General features: G+C 33.3%; 1 protein-coding gene across 5 annotated transcripts in view; it reads left to right on the top strand.

Annotated features, from left to right (window-relative positions):
- Positions 1 to 23,169, top strand: part of RB1CC1 (RB1 inducible coiled-coil 1) — a 101,965-nt gene that overhangs the window by 33,662 nt on the left and 45,134 nt on the right. For 4 of the 5 annotated variants that reach the window (XM_037143604.2, XM_037143603.2, XM_053661216.1 and 1 more), the window contains 5 exons: positions 970 to 1,096; positions 1,270 to 1,440; positions 5,480 to 5,682; positions 7,553 to 7,979; positions 12,686 to 12,856. In XM_037143604.2, the coding sequence (XP_036999499.2) occupies positions 970 to 1,096; positions 1,270 to 1,440; positions 5,480 to 5,682; positions 7,553 to 7,979; positions 12,686 to 12,856 (1,099 nt within the window). Of the gene's footprint in view, positions 1 to 969; positions 1,097 to 1,269; positions 1,441 to 5,479; positions 5,683 to 7,552; positions 7,980 to 12,685; positions 12,857 to 23,169 lie in introns of those variants that run through there. The other variant, XM_037143605.2, reaches the window with a different exon arrangement.

The following is a 23,169-nucleotide window of genomic DNA, read 5'->3' as shown; positions in this document are numbered from 1 at the left end:
TTTTTGGTAATTTTTAAATTTTCTTGTGTGAATGAAGACAATGGTTTAATAGCCAAATTAGTGCGACTTATGTGTAAATAATTCTCCAGCTGTGCAGGGATTGCAAATATTTGACTACTGAATGCCCTCTTCCATTTGTAAAAAGTGGGGATGGGTTTCAAGAGGGGAAACATGTATTTTGACTCCAAACAGTAAGGAAATAGAAACAGCAAATAGAGGGTAAGGCAAAAGTAGGTGTACAGTTGTGAGTACAGGAAACCCAGAGTTTATTCATGTATTGTTATTTATTAATTATTTTCCATATGAGCAACTGAAGACCTACTTTTTCTCCACTGTGTATTTCCACATTCGTTTATATTTTTATGGTGGCCATAAGAGCAGAGACTTTATAGCAATATAGAATAAACAAATCTGACTGTGAAAATATGATAAGTAATTTATGGAATGAATAATCTTAGTTTGTAAAAATGGAACCGTGAAATTATTTTAAAAAATATTTTAGTCCTTATAAAATACAATTTTGCTTGTATAGGAGGGATTTTTTTTTAAAAAATAGGAAAAGGAAACAATTTTTATGTGGTTTAGATTTAATATATGGTTGTGTAATGTCATGTGGAAATTTAACACACATCCTCTGTTCTGGGGATATTAACAAACCTGATGCTAATTTGAACATACTCCTTGCTACATTATATAAAAAGCATGAAAGTAAATTTCTACTGTCTGTATTTCATAGACTCACTTTTAGATGTGGCATGTCTGTGATTTATTCACCTAAAGTCAAACAGTTAGTTATGAAATCCAATTCTAGAGATAAAGAAGCTTGTATTTTTACTACTATTTTGGTGCAAAATTGAAAGAGTAAAATCTATTAATCTATCAGATATTTTTACATAGTGCTACTTTGATAATAAAAATATTTGTCATTGTGCTAATGTAAATAACTGATTTTTTCCCTTTTTTTAAAAGTGTGGCAGATCTTAAGCATGCTATTCATAGCAAATACAAGATTGCTATTCAGCACCAGGTGTTGGTTGTCAATGGAGGAGAGTGTATGGCTGCAGATAGAAGAGTGTGCACTTACAGTGCTGGGACGGTAGGTGTCTAACAGCTTTTTCATTCAAACATGTTCCACCTTCACATCAAATTGAAAATTGGGAACTCAGCATTCAGAAGGAAGTTGTATCTGCTTCATGTATTGAGGGCAGTTGCATGTTTAGTATTTGTAATATTTTACTTTAGTTTTTTTTTGCATTTTTACTTTTATAGGACACAAATCCAATTTTTCTTTTTAACAAAGAAATGATCTTATGTGAACTTCCACCTGCTATTCCTAAAACTACCTTTTCAACAGAAAATGACATGGAAATAAAAGTTGAAGAGTCTCTTATGATGCCTGCAGTTTTTCACACTGTTGCTTCAAGGACACAACTTGCAGTGGTAAGATAGAAGTATTTTTTAAGATATAATATTTATTTACATATAGTATAATTTAAAATTAAAAGTTGATCCATTTAACAAAAATGTTTTGCACGTATACTTGGTAATATTTTCATGAGTTAGTAACTTACTAGGTGTTTGTGAATATTCTAACAAATTTATTACCCCTAAAAGCATTCAAATCTAAAATAGCACAATATTCTAAATTACAGTGGAAAAATGAAAAAAAAATGTGTAAAACAACAAACTTTAAAAAAATATATTTTGTGTTCAGTATGTCTGGTTTTTAAATTTCAGGACCACATAATATTATTCTACATTGTCATTCAGTGACAAGATCTTAAATACAGAAAGTGGTCTTAAATGTGATTTGTTCAACTTCTTTTCTAAAGAATGGTATGCAGATAATGACTTCTGAACATTGTTTTAATCAATAAAGTAACTGTGTTAGAATAGACATAAATAAAAAGCTTAACTAACTTCAAAATGTGATTCTTTTTCCCCTATTCATATTTACTAGGTCCTGGAGGAAAACCAAGTTTCTTTTTAATACATACCTTTTGTATTATAGCCTCCAGGAATTGTTTGCCAATCACTGGTTTTTCTTTTAATTTGCTAGTACTTGACTGTACTATTGACTGTAAGCCATCACATTTTACTTTCAGGCATGAAAAAAATGCTCTTTTAAAATCCACCAACAGTATTTACCTTTTATAAAAATAAATTCATAAAATAATACATTATTTATGTTTACATTTGCCCCTTTTTTTGAAACCTAGCAGATGGATTTGATGTAACATATATGTTTTTGAAACTACCACAATTTTCATGTAGGATATAACATAAAAAGAAAATAACCTCATCTTTCTGGGACATACTTAATAAGCATTAAAGGGTTCAGAAATGGTTCTGAGAAGCCAAAATTATTTCTGTAAACAATTTATATAATAGAATCTTTTAAATTTTTTTTTAGGATTATTAACAAAGCAAGAATACTATTATACAAATATTGGTGTGCAAAGCTTTAGGCTACACAATTACATGCCATTTAAAAAGTAATAAAATTTTGATTTGGTTGAAAAACATATAGGTATTAAAACACATTACATTAAAAAGATTAAAAGATTGGTATGCCCAGAAGTAGTAGGTAAATGAAAAAAAAAGTAGCAATATTAATATTTGACAAGGAAGATGTTAAATCATTAAACAGAGCAAAGTGAAATTAGTAATAAAAAATTGAATTTGTGAAAATAATTGTACTTGCCTATTAACACTAATGGCTGAACAAAAATAATAATTATTCCAGGAGAATATAATGCAACATAATGATGTACACGGGTGTTTATAGAAACATTATTTACTTCAGGCAAACGGTGGGAGCAACCCAGATAAAACCTAGAAGAGTATTAAACAATAATATATTAATGGCAATGAGGCCATGATAGGAATGCAAGGACGATACAATATTGGGGGTGTATTTAGTTAGTTGTCTCAACCATTAATATTTTATAAAACATAAAGGATTACATTAATATTGTCCAGTAGAAGCATTTGTTAAAATTTCAGTGGCTGTTCCTAATAAATAAAATAGAAGGAAACAAAAGAGAGATGTAACACAGACTTAATAAAATATAAAAAATACATAAAAATATATTTTCAAATCAGTGTGATGCTAGAGTCATTTTTGCCTAAATCAGAAACAGTCTATTCAGTATTTTGGAGCTTCTGGGATATATACCAAAATAAGAAAATGAAATAATGGTAACATTAATGGAAAAGAAAAACTCGAATTTAATACAAACCTATTAGAAGGGATTTTTATATGGTGACTGGATATGTGATAATTTTTATTCAGATTTCGGTGAACTAGCCCTGATTTGGAATGGAAATAGGAAATATTCAGATTGTACATCACAATCTGAATAGCAACAAAAATACCTATATACAATTATATTTAAGAACACAAAGTATAAACAAAGAAATATTCTGAAAATATTCTTAATATTAAAGATAATGCATTCACGAAATTAATGAGTTACAGTTAAAATTTCCACAGTGGTGAAGCGTTTTTGCTTGGGAGGTCAGACTGGAGAGAATTTGGGGTTATTTGGTTTTGTTTTAGATAAAATGGATTTCAAGTTCACATGGAAGGATCAATGTCCAAGAATAGCCAAGAATGTTGTGAGAAAGAAGAATGGAAGGTGGTGGGAAGAATGTATCTTTCAGAATTTAAAGCACTGAAAAGCTCCTCTAACCAAAACAGTGACTTAAGTGAAACAGTTTATTAGTATATAAGGAATTAGAGGCACTATAATTTATGGGCAAGTGTGTGGTCTTCTATACATACTCACATTACTTGAGTTTAAATCTACTCAGGCCTATTACTTGTGGTGTGACCTTAAACTCAGTTTACTTTCATTAGTAAAATGATAGGTTTTTGTTTATTGAACTATATACATACACATTCATTTCTAATTCATTTACATAAACTGCTTAAGCACAAATTGTAAAACATGGTATCACCCCAGAAACCCTGCTTCATTCTTTTTCCCAGTCAGTATCCGTCATTCGTCTTCCCTAAAGCATAAATTACTTTGCCTCTTTAGAACTTTGAGTGTAATTATACAGTTTGATTTTTTTCATATGTGGACTCTTACTGTTATGTTCCTGAGATTCACTCATTTAATTGTGTGTGTGTTAATGGTTTGTAGTCATTGCTACATAGTATTTTATTGTACAAATATTTCAGTTTGACTGTTGATGAATGTCATTTCCAGTTTAAGACTGTTGTGATTAAGCTGCTGTGACTCTCATTGTACATTGTTTGGTACACCTTTAACATTTCTCTTGGATTTGCCTCTTTTCAGCTTTATGTACTGTTCTGTTGTTTGAAATGATTGTATCCATTTATACTCCTGCCATCAGTGTGTGATTGTTCCACTTGCTGAACATACTCACTAATACTTGGTTTTCGTGATGCTCTTAATTTTAGTCTTTCTGATAGGTGTATGTGTAGTGGTAGGCCATGGTGAGTTTATTTGTATTTGATAATTAACAAGGACAAGCAGGTTTGCTTACATTTATGAGAAATTTGAGTATCCTTTTTGTGACATTAATATTCTAGTTTCTTTATTATTGGGTTGCTAATCTTTCTGATTGATTTGTTAGTACCTTTATGTAATCTTCACGTAAGCTTTCTGTTGGTTTTATATGTTGGGAGTATCTTTGGCCATTCTGTGGCTGGCCTTTATTCAACTAATGATGTTTCATGATGAATAGAAATTCTTAGTTCAAGTTTCAGTTTATCAATAGTCTTGTCTTGTTTTTGTTCTTAAGAAACCTTTGTATATCTCAAAGACATGAAGAGAATGGTCAGTATAGATAGAGGTCCTGGAGTATGTCTGGTATGCTGTGTTCCAGATGCCACATGTCACCCTACCCCCAGTCCTTTAAAAAAGTCTCTCATTTATATCTATAGATCATTTGTAATTCATTTTTTATATAATATATAAAAATAGAAAATTCAATTTATAAATTCAGCACCCTGCCTTTTAAGTTTAATACTATATGGTGATCTTTCCATATCTTTATATATAAAAATACTTCATCTGATGCTACATAAATTTCATTATATTGGTATGTTTTTGATAGACATTGAGGTTGTTTGCATTTCATTTTATAGTACTGAAATAAAGAAATTTTAATATTCTTTGTTTATTTGTTTAAGCTCTTATGGGGTAAATTCCTAGATAAGGAATCATTTTGCTAAAACTAGATACCATTTTGCTTTTGATCATTAATGCTGAATTGCCCCCAGTTGATATTTTATCAATATATATTCCCAAAAGCAGTGAGTTAGGTATTTCTCTTCCTTCACTATCATAACAAGCCAAAAAAAATAAGGTAAGTTAAAGCATAACCTTAACAATGCTTTAAAATATGTTCAGAATGCATTCATGTATATATGTAAGTACACATGTGGAAATGTGCACAGAAACATTACCTTCTATTACTATTTATTTTTTCATTTTCAATATAGGAAATGTATGAAGTTGCCAAGAAACTTAGTTCCTTCTGTGAAAGTCTGGTCCATGATGAACACCTTCAACACCAAGGCTGGGCTGCAATCATGGCCAATTTGGAGGACTGTTCAAATTCATACCAAAAGCTACTTGTCAAGTTTGAAAATATTTATTCAAATTATCTGCAATCCATAGAAGACATCAAGTTAAAACTTACTCAGTATGTGTGCCATTCAAATCGATACTAAGATATTTGTTTAAAGTATCTTTGTAAATTTTTAGGAGTTTCAGTAATTAAAATTGTTTCAAGTCAGCTGTATAGTTATTATAATCAAAGTTAATTTTTGAGACTTTTACAGACTCCAATATTATGATCAGTTTTACTTACTGTATATGTTACGGATCTTCCACACTTCTTTTTCTTATGTTGTTCTCTTTATGAAAAGGCCTAAAATGCTTTTGAAATTTTTTACAAACCCAAGAATCTCAGCATTCTGTCTCCCTGATACCAACTTTCCAATGAAGTAATGATAACAACAACAAAATAACACATCTGAAGAAAATAGAAAAATTTTCAAGCATTAACCAGTCAAGAAAAATTTTATTTTCCTAATAGTGTCATATGATGTAGGCAGTACAGCTTGCTAGGATGGAAAAAAGCCATTGTGTTGTAGCTTTTGTTTAGATGGCTTTCTGGGGTTTTTTGTTTGTTTGTTTGTTTTTTGCATATAAGCCTATCTGATACCCTTGGCTTCTTTTTTTTTTTTTTTTACATTTTTAAAAAGTTTTATTTATTTTTAGAGAGGGGGGAGGGGAGGGAGAGAAACATCAGTGTGTGATTGCCTCTCATGTGGTCCCCATTGAGGGCCTGGCCCACAACCCAGGCATGTGCACTGACTGGGAATTGAACCTGCAGCCCTTTGGTTCACACTTCATGCTCACGCAATCCACTGAGCTACACCAGCCAGGGTTCTTGGCTTCTTTGTTTTTTAAAGCTATAATTAGCCCAGGCAGGTGTAGCTCAGTGGATTGAGCACTGAACTGTGAACCAAAGGGTTGCAGGTTTAATTACCAGTCAGGGCATATACCTGGGTTCCAGGCCAGGTTACCAATAGGGGGTGAGAGAGAGGCAAACACATATTGATGTTTCTCTCCTTCTCTTCCCCACTCTAAAAATAAAATGAAAAATTTAAAATACTATAATTAATGTAACAATATAGCAGTAATTCATGAATATAGCCCTTTGTGTTGTGTGTGTATTCTTTCAATTTTTTGCTTTTTTTTGTATTTCATTGCCTTGAATTGGGATTTTTTTCTTTCATTCATTCAAGTGAACCTTATAAAATCAAGTTTCTCTGTTTGGCAGAATGAATCTTTAGAAGAATTTGGCCTCAATTTGACAATGGGACAGATACTGGGAAGGAAGGGGATGATTAAGACTATAAATATCTTTTAGAAGTTTATGTAAAAACCTTTTCATCTATTTTTTAGAGAGTCTCTTAGGTATGTTAATTTAAGGTAGGACTCTTGATTCAATTTTACATATATTTTTATAGAAGCCACATCATTAAGATTTTATTTCTTTCCCATGTCTTTTGACAACATACATCTATCTACCTATCTATTTTCAGGATTTGGTGAATGTAAGAGTTACCTTAATGTTTATGAATATCGTTAATTTTTATCCTGTGCTTTCAGTGTATCAGAGATACTTGATTAAATAAAAGACAAAAAATTGTATTTTAAGGGATTGCTATGATAAATCTTTTTTGTAAATTTATGAAATTTACTTAAGATAAATTTTGTAAATTTACAAACCTTACATCTTAAGGTTGATAAAAAACCATGTGTTTACTTGTTTAGTATGAACTGGCAACTTTTACTTTAGAATAGAATTTAAAGGTGTTGATACCCTTCTCTCTAATTCAGTTTCTTTTAAAGAGCACCTCCTAGATTATTTTATATATGTATAACGTAACAGAGATATGATGAGATTTGTTTGTGTGATAATAAAATACTAAGCTTTCAAAAAACTAATCTCTAATTAGAATGGTCCTGTTATTTTACTAACAGAACTTTTGTATTTTAAGTTTAGGAACTGCGGTTTCAGTAATGGCCAAGATTCCGCTGTTGGAGTGCCTAACCAGACATAGTTACAGGGAGTGTTTGGAAAGACTGGATTCTTTACCTGAACATGAAGGCTCAGAAAAACCTGCGATGAAAACCTCCACTGAACTGGTGCTGTCTCCTGATATGCCTAGAACAACTAACAAATCCTTGTTAACCTCATTTCCCAAGTCAGTGGAACATGTAGCTCCAGATACCACAGATGCTGAAAGTGCAAAAGAAATTAGGGAACCTTGTCAAAGTAGTGCTCAGCAGGAAGAAACTTCAGTAGATGCTAAAGAAAGAGATCTTCCTTTTTTTAATGTTTCTTTGTTAGACTGGATAAATGTTCAAGATAGACCTAATGATGTGGAATCATTGGTTAGGAAGTGCTTTGATTCAATGAGCAGGGTAAGTAGTGATAATTTGATATTTCTTGTTATTTTAAGTTTCAAATTATACTGAATATTTTACATAACGGGAGAATGGGTATTATGGTAGAAATAGTGAGTTTTGGAGTTAAAGATGAAAGTTTGTTTTTATCTTTATAGTTTTTATTAATGAAAAATTAAGACTAGAATTCTCTTGAAAGTTTACATAACAACTATTAAAAGATTTATTTTTTATTTACACTGATAATGATTTAAATTCAGTGAAATACACACATTCTTGAGTGGTTAATTTCATGAGTAGCCACCACCCAGGACAAGATACTGAACATTTCTGTCTCCCAGAAAATTTCCCTGTGTCACTTTCTAATCACTACTCCCCTAGAGGGAAACTTTCTGACTTTTAAAAGAAGAAATATGAAATACTGCATCTGCCCGAGATACTTTAAAATTCAGAACTTAGATATGGTGTTTTTAGTTGTATTTTGTAATGAGATTAGCCTGTGTCTTGGATTCAGTTCTCCCCCAAATAGTCTTTAACAAAAACTTTTAAACCAGGGGAGTAGGTATCTCTTCAAATCTGCTATATAAACTAATAGAAAAATCTTTGAAGCCAGAAAAAGGAAGTTGATGAATACATGTTTCAGTGATGCAGAAATGCAAAATAATATTTTAAAGTCTGCTGTTGTCTAAAGATAGTTGTCAGAACAGTTAAACACTTCTAAAGGTGTTCTCAATTGTAGTAGAGGGTTGATTTTTGAATACTGAGAGAAAGGCTACACATTGTCTGGGATGCCTGGATAATATAGCACATACCTTTCTTAAGCTATAAGACAATAAATTGGAAAATTTAAACAAATTCTAAGTTTTTTCTTAATTGTTTTAATATCCATTTCTTTGATGATGACTTTGAGTAGGCATGTCATTTTAACCATTTATCATTTAAGTCATCAAAGAAAGCTTCAGTTAAGACACTTGCCAGGGTAGAGCAGTGTGCAATAAATTATACAAATATTAGTACCAAAAATGAGTGAAAACTAGTGTTCCCGTGTGAACTGTTGACATTTAGTAGCTTAAAAATTTCATCTGTGAGTGTGGAAAATCAACCACATGATTGTGATTAGGATGATTAAGGTACCATTTAAAAAAATATTTTTGTCTGAGTCAGCATATTTAAATCTACCAATGCCATAAATTTTATTCACTCTATGTGACAAAAAGGGAAGAACTGATCTTTTTTTGTCTTAATTATAAAGTCATAGGGATTTATACATACAGAAAACATAAATTAGCTATAGTATTTTTATTATGGGGTCACATTATTGACTTCACAGAAGTTAATGCTTATTTGTATAAGACATGACAACAATATCTGATATCTTTTTGATATTTTACATAGCCATTTTATTGTGAAATAAAAATATAAACTTTGCCCTGGGTGGTGTGGCTCAGTGGATTGAGCACCAACCTGTGAAACAAAGGGTCATCCATTCAGTTTCTTGTCAGGGCACGTGCCTGGGTTGCAGGCCAGATCCCCAGTTGGGGGTGTGCAAGAGGCAACAGATTACGGTTTCTCTTACACAGAAATGTTTCTCACTCCTCTTTCTCCCTCTGATCTCTTCTCTCTGAAAATGAATAAATGAAATCTCTTTTTTTAAAGAGATTTTTATTCTATTCCCCATCAAACATGTTTAATTTTGAATCATGTGAATGTAGTTTATTTTTTTAAAGATTTTATTTATCTTTAGAGGGGAAGGGAAGGAGAGAGGGAGAGAAATATCAATGTATGGTTGCCTCTTGTGTGTCCCCTGCTGGAAACTGGCCTGCAACCCAGGCATGTGCCTGACTGGGAAATAAATGACATTTTAAAAATACATAAACTTTTATTTGATTATGCTCATTTGTTATAAAATTAGTTAACGACTTAAAATAACACCTATAATATAGTGCTCTCATTAATTGCACATGCCCAGTAGTAGATTTAAAAAATATTACTATTTGCTCAAAAACAATGGAAATTTATATTGAAGAATGTGTTTATATATATTTCTGATTTTACTCAGTATAGATGATCTGTTAATGGGTATACCCCATAGTAGCACTTTGCTGTGATGTTTTTATTAGATTAATATTTTTCTCCTCTCAGTAGTTTTATGAATTTATTTTTGATACCACTTGTGCCATTTCTAAAGATTGACTAAACTGAGTATGGGATTTCTTTCATCAGAGATGCCTTCTTTTCATGTCACATTGGCTAGTTTTCTAAAAACAACTGACTTGACTATCTGATATTAGTAATGCTACTTGCCAGTGAATCGAAAAATGTATCAAGGTTTGATATTCTTCTATAAAAGCAAATTTTATTTAAAGCCATTGCAGACTAATCCCAATTTTAGCAGTTTTTGTCACATATTTTCAATTGCCAAAATCAAATCTCTTTTTAAAGAAATTAGTCAACCTGGCTGGTGTGGCTCCATGGATTGAGTGCTGGCCTACGTGCTGAAAGAAATGAATCAAGACATAGGTATTATGGAATTTGCATAAGATTTGGAGTCATAAGGACTGGCACTGCCATTTATTTATTACTTCTCTCATTCACAAGAAGTCTTTTGAACCCTCTGTTTTTACTATTTGTGTGGACTGATAGCTGCTCATTTCTTGAACAATTTAGTGTTTCACCCTCATATATCAAGACAAATTTAGATTTGTTGCTCATGTATTTTCTTAGATTGTAGCATTTTATGTTGGAACTACTCTAAGATATTTGCTTTTCAATTATACTGTAAAAGGCAAACTGATTTGCTGATGATTAAGAATTGGAAACATGTACATTCAGTGCATTTCTAAGCTGTCCAGAATAGTGCAAGCATAATTTATTGAATATTGTCTTTGTGGAATATTATTTGGATATTATTGTTTGCTCTTTTGCAGTGGAGATAGGTTTAGAGGTGAGATGGAAAAATGGGGAGGGTAAGAAAATTTGTGTAGTTTCTTCTCTTCTAAGATAACAGTAATGTTAACCTTTGTAGATGTAAGCAGAGAGCCCAATTGTATAAAATTAGTGTAGCACTATGTTCAATTATTGAAAATTTGCTGAATAATTCTTAATTAATATGTGTAATCTGTATTTAATATTTCGCTGAATATTCTTCAGTACCTCTCAGTGGAGTTGTGTTATATGCACAGTGAATTATGAAATGAGACATTAGGAGCCCTGCTTTTGTGTTTGCCTTTTTTCTTCTTTAAAGTGTTGGTATGTTAATTCTATATATAGTTGTGATTTTGCGCAAAGTCGAAAATTTGAATCTGTTTTAGTCACCTTTTTAAGTCTTTCATTACCCTAATGTCTTTGGTGTATGCAGTACCTTGGATTGGAAATGTGCACAGATTGTACTCAGTTACCATTAAATTGAGAAAAGGGAGAAAATGTTTGCATATGCACAAGTTTAAGTGCAAAGCAAGTGCTGCCTATATTTAAATAATATCTCTGTTAACTTTTTTGTGGTGTCACAATTCAGCCTCTTACTGATTACATTGGATTCTTGGTGATAACAATAGACTAGTTTGGTTTTAACTGCTTTCATATATTCTCTGTGTGCCAGACACTGTACATAAAACTAATATTTGACTCTCCTTATAGAGAGGCAACAATGGCCTTAAAAAGCTAAGTTGGACAATCAGGGTGAACAAAGATCAGAGCTAGATAAACACAGGGTTTGTTTGCATAAAATAAGCAATGCAGTTTCAAGAGAAGGTAAGCCTGGGAGGAATTATTGGTACCAAATCACTGAAGCTTTATGGCATTCTGTGTATTTTAGAAGTCATTATGTACAGAAGGAAGCTATTTAGGGATTTCCCCAGGAAACAACTAGAATGAGTTTGTAATAGGAGGTATCATGTTGATATGTACACATAGATATTACCAAGCAGTCAGAAACAGAGGCTGAAAATTTGTAAGGGTCAGGAATTCAAAAAAGGTTGGAGGTTAGTGCCACAGAAGTTATGCTTAAGTCATACAAAAAAAAGTAAAAATGGGCTGAGCACTAAGTCCTGGTTCATCTCAATTTATTTGATAGGAAAAGGAACCAGGAGGGTACTATGAAGCAACCCCTGAGATAATGCCCAAAAGCTTCGAAAGTTTGGAAAATGTCTTCAGTACTAAATGTATAGGTAGCCTCAAGTGAAATGAGGTCATTGATGATCTTTGGCCAAGTGTTTTTGTATGGACAGTGCATACAAAAAGACTGCCAATGTAAATTATGTCTTTCAAGGGAAGAGAGAAAGTGTAGTTGATCCAATTTTTTGAGGAGCTAGGTATTGAGAACTAAGAGAGCTCCAGCACAGAGGTAAGTTTGATGTTATGTTTTAGAGAGAAGTTGAACTAATAATAATAAGACAGTCAATGACCAAAGACTGTGTTTTAGTTTTTAACTCTGCTTTACTTCGTTAGACCTTGAAAAGAATGTTTTCTTTGGGATATTGACAATGGAATAATTTGTGGCATTGATTGAAAAGTGTTATTCCTGTAACTATATATTCCTAATTATGTGTTCCAATATAATCAGTAATACTTGTGATTTGTTAAATAACTATCCTGTTTTTGACCTTTTACTGAAAATACAACTTAGATTCCTAAATATTTCTCTGAAGCTGTCACCAAAATAGTATGAAAATATAATTTAAACTATTCGATTTAAGTTTATTCATATGTGTGTCCTTGTCATCTAGCTTGATCCAAGGATTATTCGACCATTTATAGTAGAATGCCGTCAAACTATTGCCAAACTTGATAATCAGAATATGAAAGCCATTAAAGGACTTGAAGATCGGCTGTATGCCCTGGATCAGATGATTGCTAGCTGTGGCCGACTGGTGAATGAGCAGAAAGAACTTGCTCAGGTACTTACTGCAAACTTCTCTCAGGAAAAAGAATTTGTAGCTTTTCTATAAGTATTTTATATGTAGTATTAATTTGGTATGTATCATGTTTCTGCTTCATCCTTGAGTATTGTTAATACAATATTACTGTTCCCATATATAATAAATAAGTCATGTTCTTAACAATGAGCTTAGGTTGTTTTAGATGACAACTGAAAGATAAAACCATGAAAATGCTTTAAGCAGCTGGGAAAAAATGTGTTGAAAGAATACACAAAGCAGTCATCGTACTATACATTTGATTATCTTCTACTCTCCTGTTAAAAAACTAAAAAGAAATAAAAAGAATAAATATAATTTTAAAAGAGAGAAGGAATGTATGAAATCTTAAAGAATTTACTAATTTTAGGCTTTTATGACCGGAAAAAAGGGATTAACCTAGACATTTTCTCTCATACTAGTCACTTTTAGTTCACCACAGCTTTGTCCTCTATCCACCCTGGCAAGTCATCTGGCAAAACAGCCTCTAACAAAAAGAGTTGACTTTTCAACATTCTTTTCCAGTTGTATAAATGTCTCTTTCCATTGAAACATACCAATAATCAGTATGATGGGGGCAAATAGTAATTTACTGATTGAATTTATCATGATTTCCATAACCTCTCCTTTTCTCCCTTGATTTAGGATTCAGCCACCTTAGTTTGAACTGAATTCTTTGTTCTGTCTTTTGGCATTGACTGGAAGGAACACCAGTGCTCCACTCAGTGCTAAAAAAATATATTGTAGTAGCACCAGTGCAGTGCTACCACATTCATGCCTGTCTTTGTTTAATTCCTGATCTATGGAATATAGAAAATGGCCAACATTTCACAATTTTAATGTTTGTATAGGTTTTTTCCTTTTTGTTTCGGTGGAAACCCTTAATTGGGTTAGGAAAGTTTAAGTTCTAATCTTGAACTATATTTGAATTTGTGGAATTAATTCTGTGAGTCATAATATATTGCTTTTTTATGTATATCTGGGTTTAGATTAACATATTGGTTAACTGAATTATATATAGTTTTCATTTGTTATGTGTCAAGTTTGGGAATCAAGGTTATAATAGCTTAAAATATGTTAAGAAATCTTTTAGTACACTTATCTGTTATAAATACTGAGTAGTTTTCTTTAAATAAGTCATTTCTTATTTTTATTCTATTTTCCTTTTAATTCTGTGTCCTTTTTAGTCTCTGCTTTTGCTTTTTAGATTCTTTTTATTTTAAAAATGTTATTTTTATTCCGTTCATCATATTAGCTTTTTTCCTTTTAAGTAATACTTGATATATTAAAGGCTAATATACATTAAAATATCTTTTATTTCTTTGTAGTGGAAAATTCAGTTTTATTCATTTGGAAAAAATCTCTTTAAATCATCTTTATTTCTGAATGATATGTTTTGGTATAGAATTCTAGGCTGTTAGTACTTTTTACCTGTGGTTTGCTTTTCAGCAGTTTTACTATGATAGGACAAGGTGTGGCTTTCTCTGTATTTCTTCTTCCTTGAACTTGTAGTACTACTTCATTGTGTGGATTTCCATTAGTTTCCCTTCAAATGTTGCCTTTGTCCTAAGCTTTCTCTTCTTTTTTATTGATTCCAATTACACATATATTAAACCTTTTACCTCGTTTTTTCCCATTTACCCTTGTGTTCTGTGTTGTGTCATTATGTATCTCTGCACTTTGTTCTCTTTTCTAACATCAGATTAATTTTCAGATTTTTTTAGCCATGAATTGTTGATAAACTCACATGTTGATTTAATATTTTTGTTTTTTATTTTTAGCTCTACATTTTAAATTTCATTCTTTCATATATGGAGTTTCAAATTATCTACCAAGACATTTAGTCTCATCCATTATCTCTTTGATTATATTAAGCATATAATAATTTAAAGCCTATTGTCTGTTAACTCCATTATCTGTGCCTGTGTATCTATGTATATTTGTTGTTTCTTACAACAGATTCATGTGTATTTGCCTTTTCAGGAGCCTAATTAGTTTTGATAAGAAAAATCAGAGGAATACGAAGGATGAAGGATGACATTTTCTTCTAGAGAGAATTTGTTTTCTGGGTTTTTTTGTTTTGTTTTGTTTTTTGTTTTTGTTTTGTTTTTGCATATGGTAGAAGTGATTTTAATCTTAGGTCACTCTAAATCCAATTTCAGAGATTTAGATGGGAAGCTGGTCTTCCGGACCTTGTTATGGCTAATCTACTTATTTCTTAGGATATAACTTTTGGAGGGTATTAAATAAAGCAAAGTGTGTTCCATTGTCATTTTCCTTGGATGGCACTGGTCTCTGATCTTTTTTTTTTCCTAGCCCCATGAGGAACTGTGGGAAGAATTGCTAATCTTATTCTTACCCTTGTGCTCTTCTTCAGGAATCAGTAGTTGTCTCTAGGGCAAAGCATTTCTAGTTGCCTCGCTCACTCTTCATGTTTTCTCCTCCTCCTAAATCCTGGCACCATCAATATGTCTGACTCCTTTTGCTTTCTTGGATATGTAATGACTAACGCCACAGGAAAGCTGGTCTATAGTACCTTTACATTATAGTCTACCATTACTCATGGCAGAACTCTGAATTGTTGATCTTGGCTGCTTCTCCATTGTCAATCTTTTTTCACCCTCCATTGAAAGAATTGGTTTATTTAACTGTACTGCTTTTGATGGTCACTTGGGTTATTTCCATTTGTCCTTATTACAAACATTGTTTTAATATTCCAGTGCACCCATCTTTGTGTGCATATTCTAGTGTTTCCTTTTTTGAGCTTTAGTTTTATTTTTTATTCTAGATGGCATTCAATATTATATTAGTATTTCTTTAAGTATAGTCTCCGGTAAGAATTGCTAAAATGGGGTATTTGTGTGCTTTAAATATTAACCAATGATGTTATAATACCTTGCATAAGGGAAAAATTAGTTAACATTCCTAGTAATTAATGAGAAGAGCAATTTGCCATGTATTTTCTCTGAATTGTCATTTACCAAATTTTCTTTACCCTAATGTTTTTATAAGAATTTATTACATATGATGGGTAATCCTTTGCCTGTTACAAATAATATAGGTACTGTCTCTTTGTTGACAGTAGTACAGTTGTTATACAGAAGTTTTTTATTTTGGTGTTGTCAAATATATTAGCCATTTTTTTGATATTTAATTTTAAGAACCCAACATTATTTTAAAATTGCCAGATTTTTATGTATTCAATTATATATTCTTTACATATTCAATTTTTTAAAAATTGAATAAAAAAGGAGTTCCAGTTCTCTTATCATAGATATTTTCTCTCTTTTTTTGTTCTTGCAAATTTCTTGGTTTTTATTTTTTAAATTTTTTAAAATATATTTTATTGATTATGCCATTACAGTTGTTCTATTTCCCCCCTTCATTCCCCTCCACCCTGCACACCCCTCCCCTACCATTCCCCCCTTTTAGTTTATGACCATGTGTATCAAGTTCTTTAGATTCTATATTTCCCCTACTATTCTTGCCCTCCCCATTATCTATTTTCTACCTACCGCCTATGCTACTTATTTTCTGTACCTTCTCCCCCCTTCTCCCTCTCCCACTCCCCTGTTGCTAACCCTCCATGTGATCTTCATTTCTATGGTTCACTCCTGATCTAGCTGTCCTCTTAGTTTGCTTTTGTTTTAGGTGTGGTTCTTAATAACTGTGAGTTTGCTGTCTTTTCACTGTTCATATTGTTTATCTTCTTTTTTTTAGATAAGTACCTTTAACATTTCATATAATAATGGCTTGGTGATGATGAACTCCTTGAACTTGATCTTATCTCAGAAGCACTTTATCTGTCCTTCCATTCTAAATGAAAGCTTTGCTGGATAGAGCAATCTTGGTTGTAGGTCTTTGGCTTTCATGACTTGGAATACTTCTTTCCAGCCCCTTCTTGCCTGTAAGGTCTCTTTTGAGAAATCAGCTGACAGTCTGATGGGAACTCCTTTGTGGGTGACTGTCCCCTTATCTCTTGCCACTTCTCGGATTCTCTCCTTCATTAATCTTGGGTAATGTGATTATGATGTGCCTTGTGTTCCTTCTTGGGTTCAACTTCTTTGGGACTCTGTGCTTCCTGGATTTCCTAGAAGTCTATTTCCTTTGCCAGATTGGGGAAGTTCTCCTTTATTATTTGTTCAAATAAGATAACCACTTTCTGTTTCTCTTCCCCTTCTGATACCCCTATAATTCGGATGTTGGAGTGTTTAAAGATGTCCTGGAGGTTACTTAGCCTCTCCTTGTTTTTTTGAATTCTTGTTTCTTCATCCTTTTCTGTTTGGTCATTTTTTTCCTCCTTTTGGTCCACTCCCTTGATTTGAGTCCCAGTTTCCTTTCCATTACTATTGGTTTCCTGTGCATTTCCCTTCATTTCACTTAGTTTAGCCTTCATATGTTCCTCTAATTTGTGACTAAAATCAACCAGTTCTGTTAGCATCCTGATCACCAGTGTTTTGAATTGTGTCTCTGATAGGTTGGCAGTTTCTTATTCGCTTAGATTTATCGGCTCTGGGGCTGTGAGTTCTTCTTGAGCCATGTTTTGCTTTCTTTGCGCCTAGTATGTATGAGAAGCGGAGCCTTAGGTGTTTACCAGGCAGGGCCACCCAGGTCACTGGTTTGTGAGGGGCAGGGTCAGAGAGGGAGCATTTGCAGTCCCCTCTGCTCCTTTCCGCCATTGGGTCCTGCGCGGTCTGTGTCACTGCTTGCTCCTTCGCTGGTTTATCTGCGCACGAATGTGTGACCGTGGTCAGCCTGCCACCTTGCGCCCTCACTGGGTCCGCCCTTGGCTGCCTGCACACCTGGGTTGGAGGATCTTTTTTGCCTGACCTCTCCGCAGCTGGCTCTGCACCTCTTACCGGTCTGGTTGAGTGGTTTGTTGTGGTCAGACTCCCATATTGTTCAATTTTCTGTGGTTTGGCTTCGTTTTTTGTTGCTAAAACTTTGTTGTTTTTAGACTTGGTTGTACGAGAAGGTACAGTGTTTCCACCTATGCCTCCATCTTGGCGGAAGTCCAAATTTCCTTTTTAAAAAAAAGTATTATTAATATTTCTAATACAGTTAGAATGGATTTACATTTGATCCATTTTTTAAAAAATATCTATTTCTGATATCCTCAAATCTGCATTGGATTCAGCAAATGGAGCTTTGTCATACAAGGATAAATAATTTCTCTGGAAGCATAGTTTTTATGACAAAGGAATAAAATAGTACATTTTATTTTCTCAAAATAATAGAAGCATTTATTAAAATTAGAGACTTTCTTGTTTTCTTTTCATTTCAGGTCTTGACTGTTAAACCTTAGGGAAAACAAACTGAAATGAAATTTAGTAGCATATCCTGTAATGTTCCTGTGGAAATTTTAAAAAACTAATTTTTTATGTCTTATGATAATATGAGTATCCTGTTTAAATGTCTTCTCTCCTTCTCCCTAATTTATTTGCAGCTTTTGCCAATGTTTTAAACTATACTAGTAGCTCATAGAATTTATTAACCTTTAGAATAACTTACCCTAAATGAAGATAATTTTTCAAAGTATTTTGCTTTGTTTTGATTTCGATACCTGAATTAGTATAGTCCTTTTAGACTTTGAAAGACAAATACTCATTTAATTATTCTTCAGTTAGTATTTCTTGATATACCTATGAACAATACTTAATATGAGTATATTTAGAAATCATCTTGGTAACCTGGTTCTATATTGGGAGCAAAATAGTAAAAGACAGAAAGTGAAGCACTAAAATGGATGGATTTTATCTTGCCTGAGTGAATCAGGCTATTAGAGAAATTGAGTGTAATAAGATTTTGAAGGGGCTCATGAGAAATGGTGGATAACGTATTGAAGTTAGGTGGTGAGTGGTCATCGGAGCAACTTTTTACTCATATCTTTACACATATCTTTATGTGTTGGGCTGCTGGGAGATTTACATAGGCATATTTTTTTAACTGACTCATTTCCACAGGAATGCTTTTCTGATCATGTGGCTTGATTCAATCAGGTGTATTTTCTCTAGTATGCTGTACTTAAAAATATGTGCTTTTTGTGTCAGGAAATTCTTTTTTATTTTTTTTGAAGGTTTTTTTTTTGTCCTTTTTAAAAAATTTAATTGTTGTTTAAGTACAGGTTTCTGTCTTTTACTCCGATCCCAGCCCACCCCCCAGTGTTCCCCACCTCCCTCCTCTTTCCACCCCCCTTAGTTGTTGTCCGTGTGTCCTTTATACTAGTTCCTGTGAATCCTTCCCATTTTCCTTTGAAATTCCCCCTTTTCCCCTGAAATTCCCTCCCCCCTCCCCTTTGGTCACTGTCAACCTGTTCTATATTTCAGTGTCTTTGGTTATATTTTGCTTGCTTGTTTGTTTTGTCAATTAGTTTCCTGTTAAAGGTGAGATCATATGGTATTTGTCTTTCATCGCCCAGCTTATTTCACTCAGCATAATGCTTTCCAGTTCCATCCATGCTGTTGCAAAGGGTAGAAGTTCCTTCTTGCTTGCTTTCTGCTGAATAGAATTCCATTGTCTAACTGTACCATAGTTTTTTGATCCATTTATTTACTGATGGGCACCTAGGTTGCTTCCAGCAGTTGACTGTGCTGTTGTGACTTGAACAACAATTAAAATAAAAAATAAAATTAATTAAAAATTTAAAATTGTGCTGTTATGAACATTGGGGTGCGTAGGTTATTTTGGATTGGTGTTTTAAGGTTCTTAGGATATAATCCTAGCAGTGGAATTGCTGGGTCAAAAGGCCAGATCCCTTTTTAGTTTTCTGAGAAAATTTCATAGTATTTTCCATTGTGGTTGTATGTTTTAAAATTTTTTAAATTATTTGTTCATTATAGTTGTCCCAGTTTTTTATCCTTGTACTGCCCCCCATGCACCCCACCCCTGTAGCCCATAGTCAATCCCCTTTTCATTGTCCATGTGTCATTTACAGGTGTCCTTTGACTAATCCTTCCCCTACCTTCCACCGTTCCCCCTTCCTTCCCCTCCTACAGCTATCAGTTTGTTCTAGTTTTCCATGTCTCTGTTTCTCTCATTATTTTGTTCATTATATTCTGGTTATAAGTGAGGTCATATGGTATTTGTCTTTCACAGCCTGGCTTATTTTGCTTAGCATAATATGCTCTCTAGTTCCATCCACGCTGTTGTAAAAGGTCATGCTTCCTTCTTTCTTTCTGCTTTATAGTACATTCACATTTAGTAAGTGTACCACAGTTTTTTTTTTAATCTACTTATCTACTGATAGGCTGTTTCTAACACTTAGACCTATCGCAAATAGCGCTGCTGTGAACATAGGGGTCCGTTAATTCTTTGGAATTGGTGTGTCAGGATTCTTGGGGTATAGTATCAATAGGTCCATTTGATCTAGAGTATTGTTCAGTGCCACAATATCCTTTTTGATTCTTTGTTTGGAAGATCTATCCATTGTTGACAGTGGGGTGTTAAAATCTATAATAACTGTATTTCTGTCACTCTCCTTATTAATGTCATCTGAGAATTTTCTTACGCATTTAGGTGCTCCTCTGTTGGGTGCATGTATATTTCCAGGGGTTATACCTCTTATTGGAGTACTCCCTTACGTATTATAGTGACCTTCTTTGTCTCTTGTTATGGTCTTTGTTTTCAAGTGTATTTTGTCTGATAGAAGTATTGGTACGCCTGTTGTTTGTTTTTGTTTTTTTTTCTATGTCTGTTGCTTGGAATATTTTTTCCAGTCCTTTACTTTTAGCCTGTGTAGATCTTTAGTTCTGAGGTGAGTCTCTTATAGACAATATATATGTGAATTGTGTTTTCTTACCCACTCAGCTACCCTATGGCTTTTGATTGGAACATTTAATCCATTTACATTTAAGGTTATTATTGCCATTGACTTGTTCATTGTCATTTTTTCCTTTGTACCTGTTTTCCTCTTTTTCCTCTCTATTTTAAAGTAGTCCCTTTAGCATCTCTTGCAGTGCTGGTGTGGTCGAGATGTACCCTTTTACCCTTCTTTTGTCTTGGAAGCTCTTTATTTCACCTTGCATTTTAAGTCAGAGCCTTGCTGGATAGAATAGTCTTTGTTGCAGGCCTTTGCTTTTCATTGTTTTCATTGCTTGGAATATTTCTTTCCATTCCCTTCACGATTATAGTGATTCTGTTGAGAAATCAGTTGATAACCTTATCAAATCTCCCTTGTATGTTACTAGCTGTTTCCTTGCTGCCTTTAAGATTCTCTTGTTGTCTTTACATTTGGCCCTTTTAATTATGATGTTCCTTGGAGTGGGCCTGTTAGGGTTCATCTTGATTGAGACCTTCTGTGCTTCCTGAACTTGCATGACTTTTTCCTCACCAAGCAGAGAAGTTTTGTGTCATTGTTTTTTCAGACAGGTTTTCTATCCCTTGTTCCTTTTATATGTTCTGGTATTCCTGTCATGCAAATGTTGTACTGAAGCTTCCTTAAACCATCCTTATTCATTTTGAGTATTTTTTGTTTTGTTGCTCTGTTTTTTTCTACCTTCCAGCTTGCTTGATTCCTTTGCTTCATCTAGCCTACTTTTAATTTCTTTTATTGTATTCTTTATTTTGGATATTATATTCCTCCTTTCCTCCTGGTTCTTTTTCATAGTTTCTATGCCTTTTTTCGTGCTGATGTAATTCCCATAAAGTTCCTTGTAGTTCTTACTGAGTTCTTTGAGCATCCTCATAACCATTATTTTGAATTCTATGTCTGATAGATTGCTGGCCTCAATTTCAGTTAGCTCTTTTTCTGGGGATTCCTCCTTAACCTTTGATTGGGGGTTGTCTTCCCATTTTAGGTGACTTTGTTTCTGCATTTCACATTGCTCTGCTTTGACTGCCTGTCTTCATGGGGTGGCCTTCTGTGATAGGATTTCTGTAGGACTCAGTGGTATAATCTTTTTGATCTGATCTGGATAATCTAGGGATACCCTTTATTCAGTTTATGTGGGTCCCCTTGTTGAACTTGGACTTCGAATATGGATGGCTCATTTGTTGACGGGTACTCACCTCTGGCTGGCTGACTGTCACAACCCCACCACGTCTTGTATGGTATTGTACAGTTGCTGGCAGAACAATGCAAAACTACCCAGGAAACCAAATCCACGCCAGTAGAAATATTCCCCTCCAACCACATCAGGAATATCAGTAGAAATGAATGAAGATTAATAAAGGTGGGAAAAGACTTAAGATTATTATTAGGTAGGAAAAAAAGAGTATGAGATGACTAAAGGAGAGAAAAGTAATTTTGAGAGGGAAGAGGGAGGAGAAATAACAACAATAGGGAACAGAAACAAGACATAGAAAGGGAGAAAATAAAATATAAATATGTAAGTAAAAAAGGAAAGGCCGAAGGCAAAATAGAGTAAGATAAGAAAAGAAAGAATATAATATGAGGTTTGAAATAAAGTGAAAAAAAAAACAGTGACCCAATGGGAACAAAATCAAAGAAAAATCATAACAGGGTCAATAACAATGATAGATGAGCAAAAGTTAATAGAGGTGAAATAAGAATAAGTATTATAAGAAAGAGAAGAGAGAATATGAAATGTCTATTGTAATAAAGAAAAATGATTTTGAGAGGATAGAGGGAGGAGAAATAATACCATTCAGGAATAGAATCTAGGCTAAGAGAGGGGAAAAAAAATTTCAAACTCAAATAAGCAATTCCAGGAGGAAGGGAAAATGAAGCAAGGGTAAGTAACCTATGAGATTTGAAATAAAAATATAGTGAACAAATAGGAATAAAATTTAAGAAAAATAGGAATAGCTGCAATATCCACACCAAACAAGTAACAGTTAATAAAGTTGGAAAGTAAGATTATTGTAAGAAAGGGGAAAAGAGTGTGAGCTGACTAAAATAAGTAAAAATGATTGTGAGAGAATAGAGGGAGGAGAAATAGTAAAGAGTTAAAAATCGGAACAATGCTTATAAAGGGGGAAAGTAAAATTTAAAATGAAAATAAGGGTAGGAAGAAAGCAAAATGGAGGAAGGCAAGGAAGGGTACAATGTGAGATTTGAAATTAATATAAAAATCTAAATAATAAGAATAAAAGTAAAAGACAATAATGAATTAGTTGGAAAACAATTGAAGAAAAAGGAGTAAAATTAAAAGACCATGCGAAAGAAAAAAATAACAAATTTTGAAGAAGAATGAGGTAGAACTCATCAAAGCAGAGTTTGGTGTTTTTGCCTCTGTCTCCTGGGCTATCCAACTCTGGCAGCACCACATGTACCCCTTCACCTGCCTCTAGAAGGGGCTTCTATTGAGATCTGGAGGGTGGGACCCTTGGGTCTT

The sequence above is a fragment of the Artibeus jamaicensis genome, unplaced genomic scaffold (genome assembly GCF_021234435.1).
Source record: "Artibeus jamaicensis isolate MK-2021 breed Jamaican fruit bat unplaced genomic scaffold, CSHL_Jam_final scaffold_916, whole genome shotgun sequence".
Lineage (NCBI taxonomy): Eukaryota > Metazoa > Chordata > Mammalia > Chiroptera > Phyllostomidae > Artibeus > Artibeus jamaicensis.
Note: the sequence above shows the minus strand (reverse complement) of the source record. Positions and strands in the feature narration are given on the sequence as shown.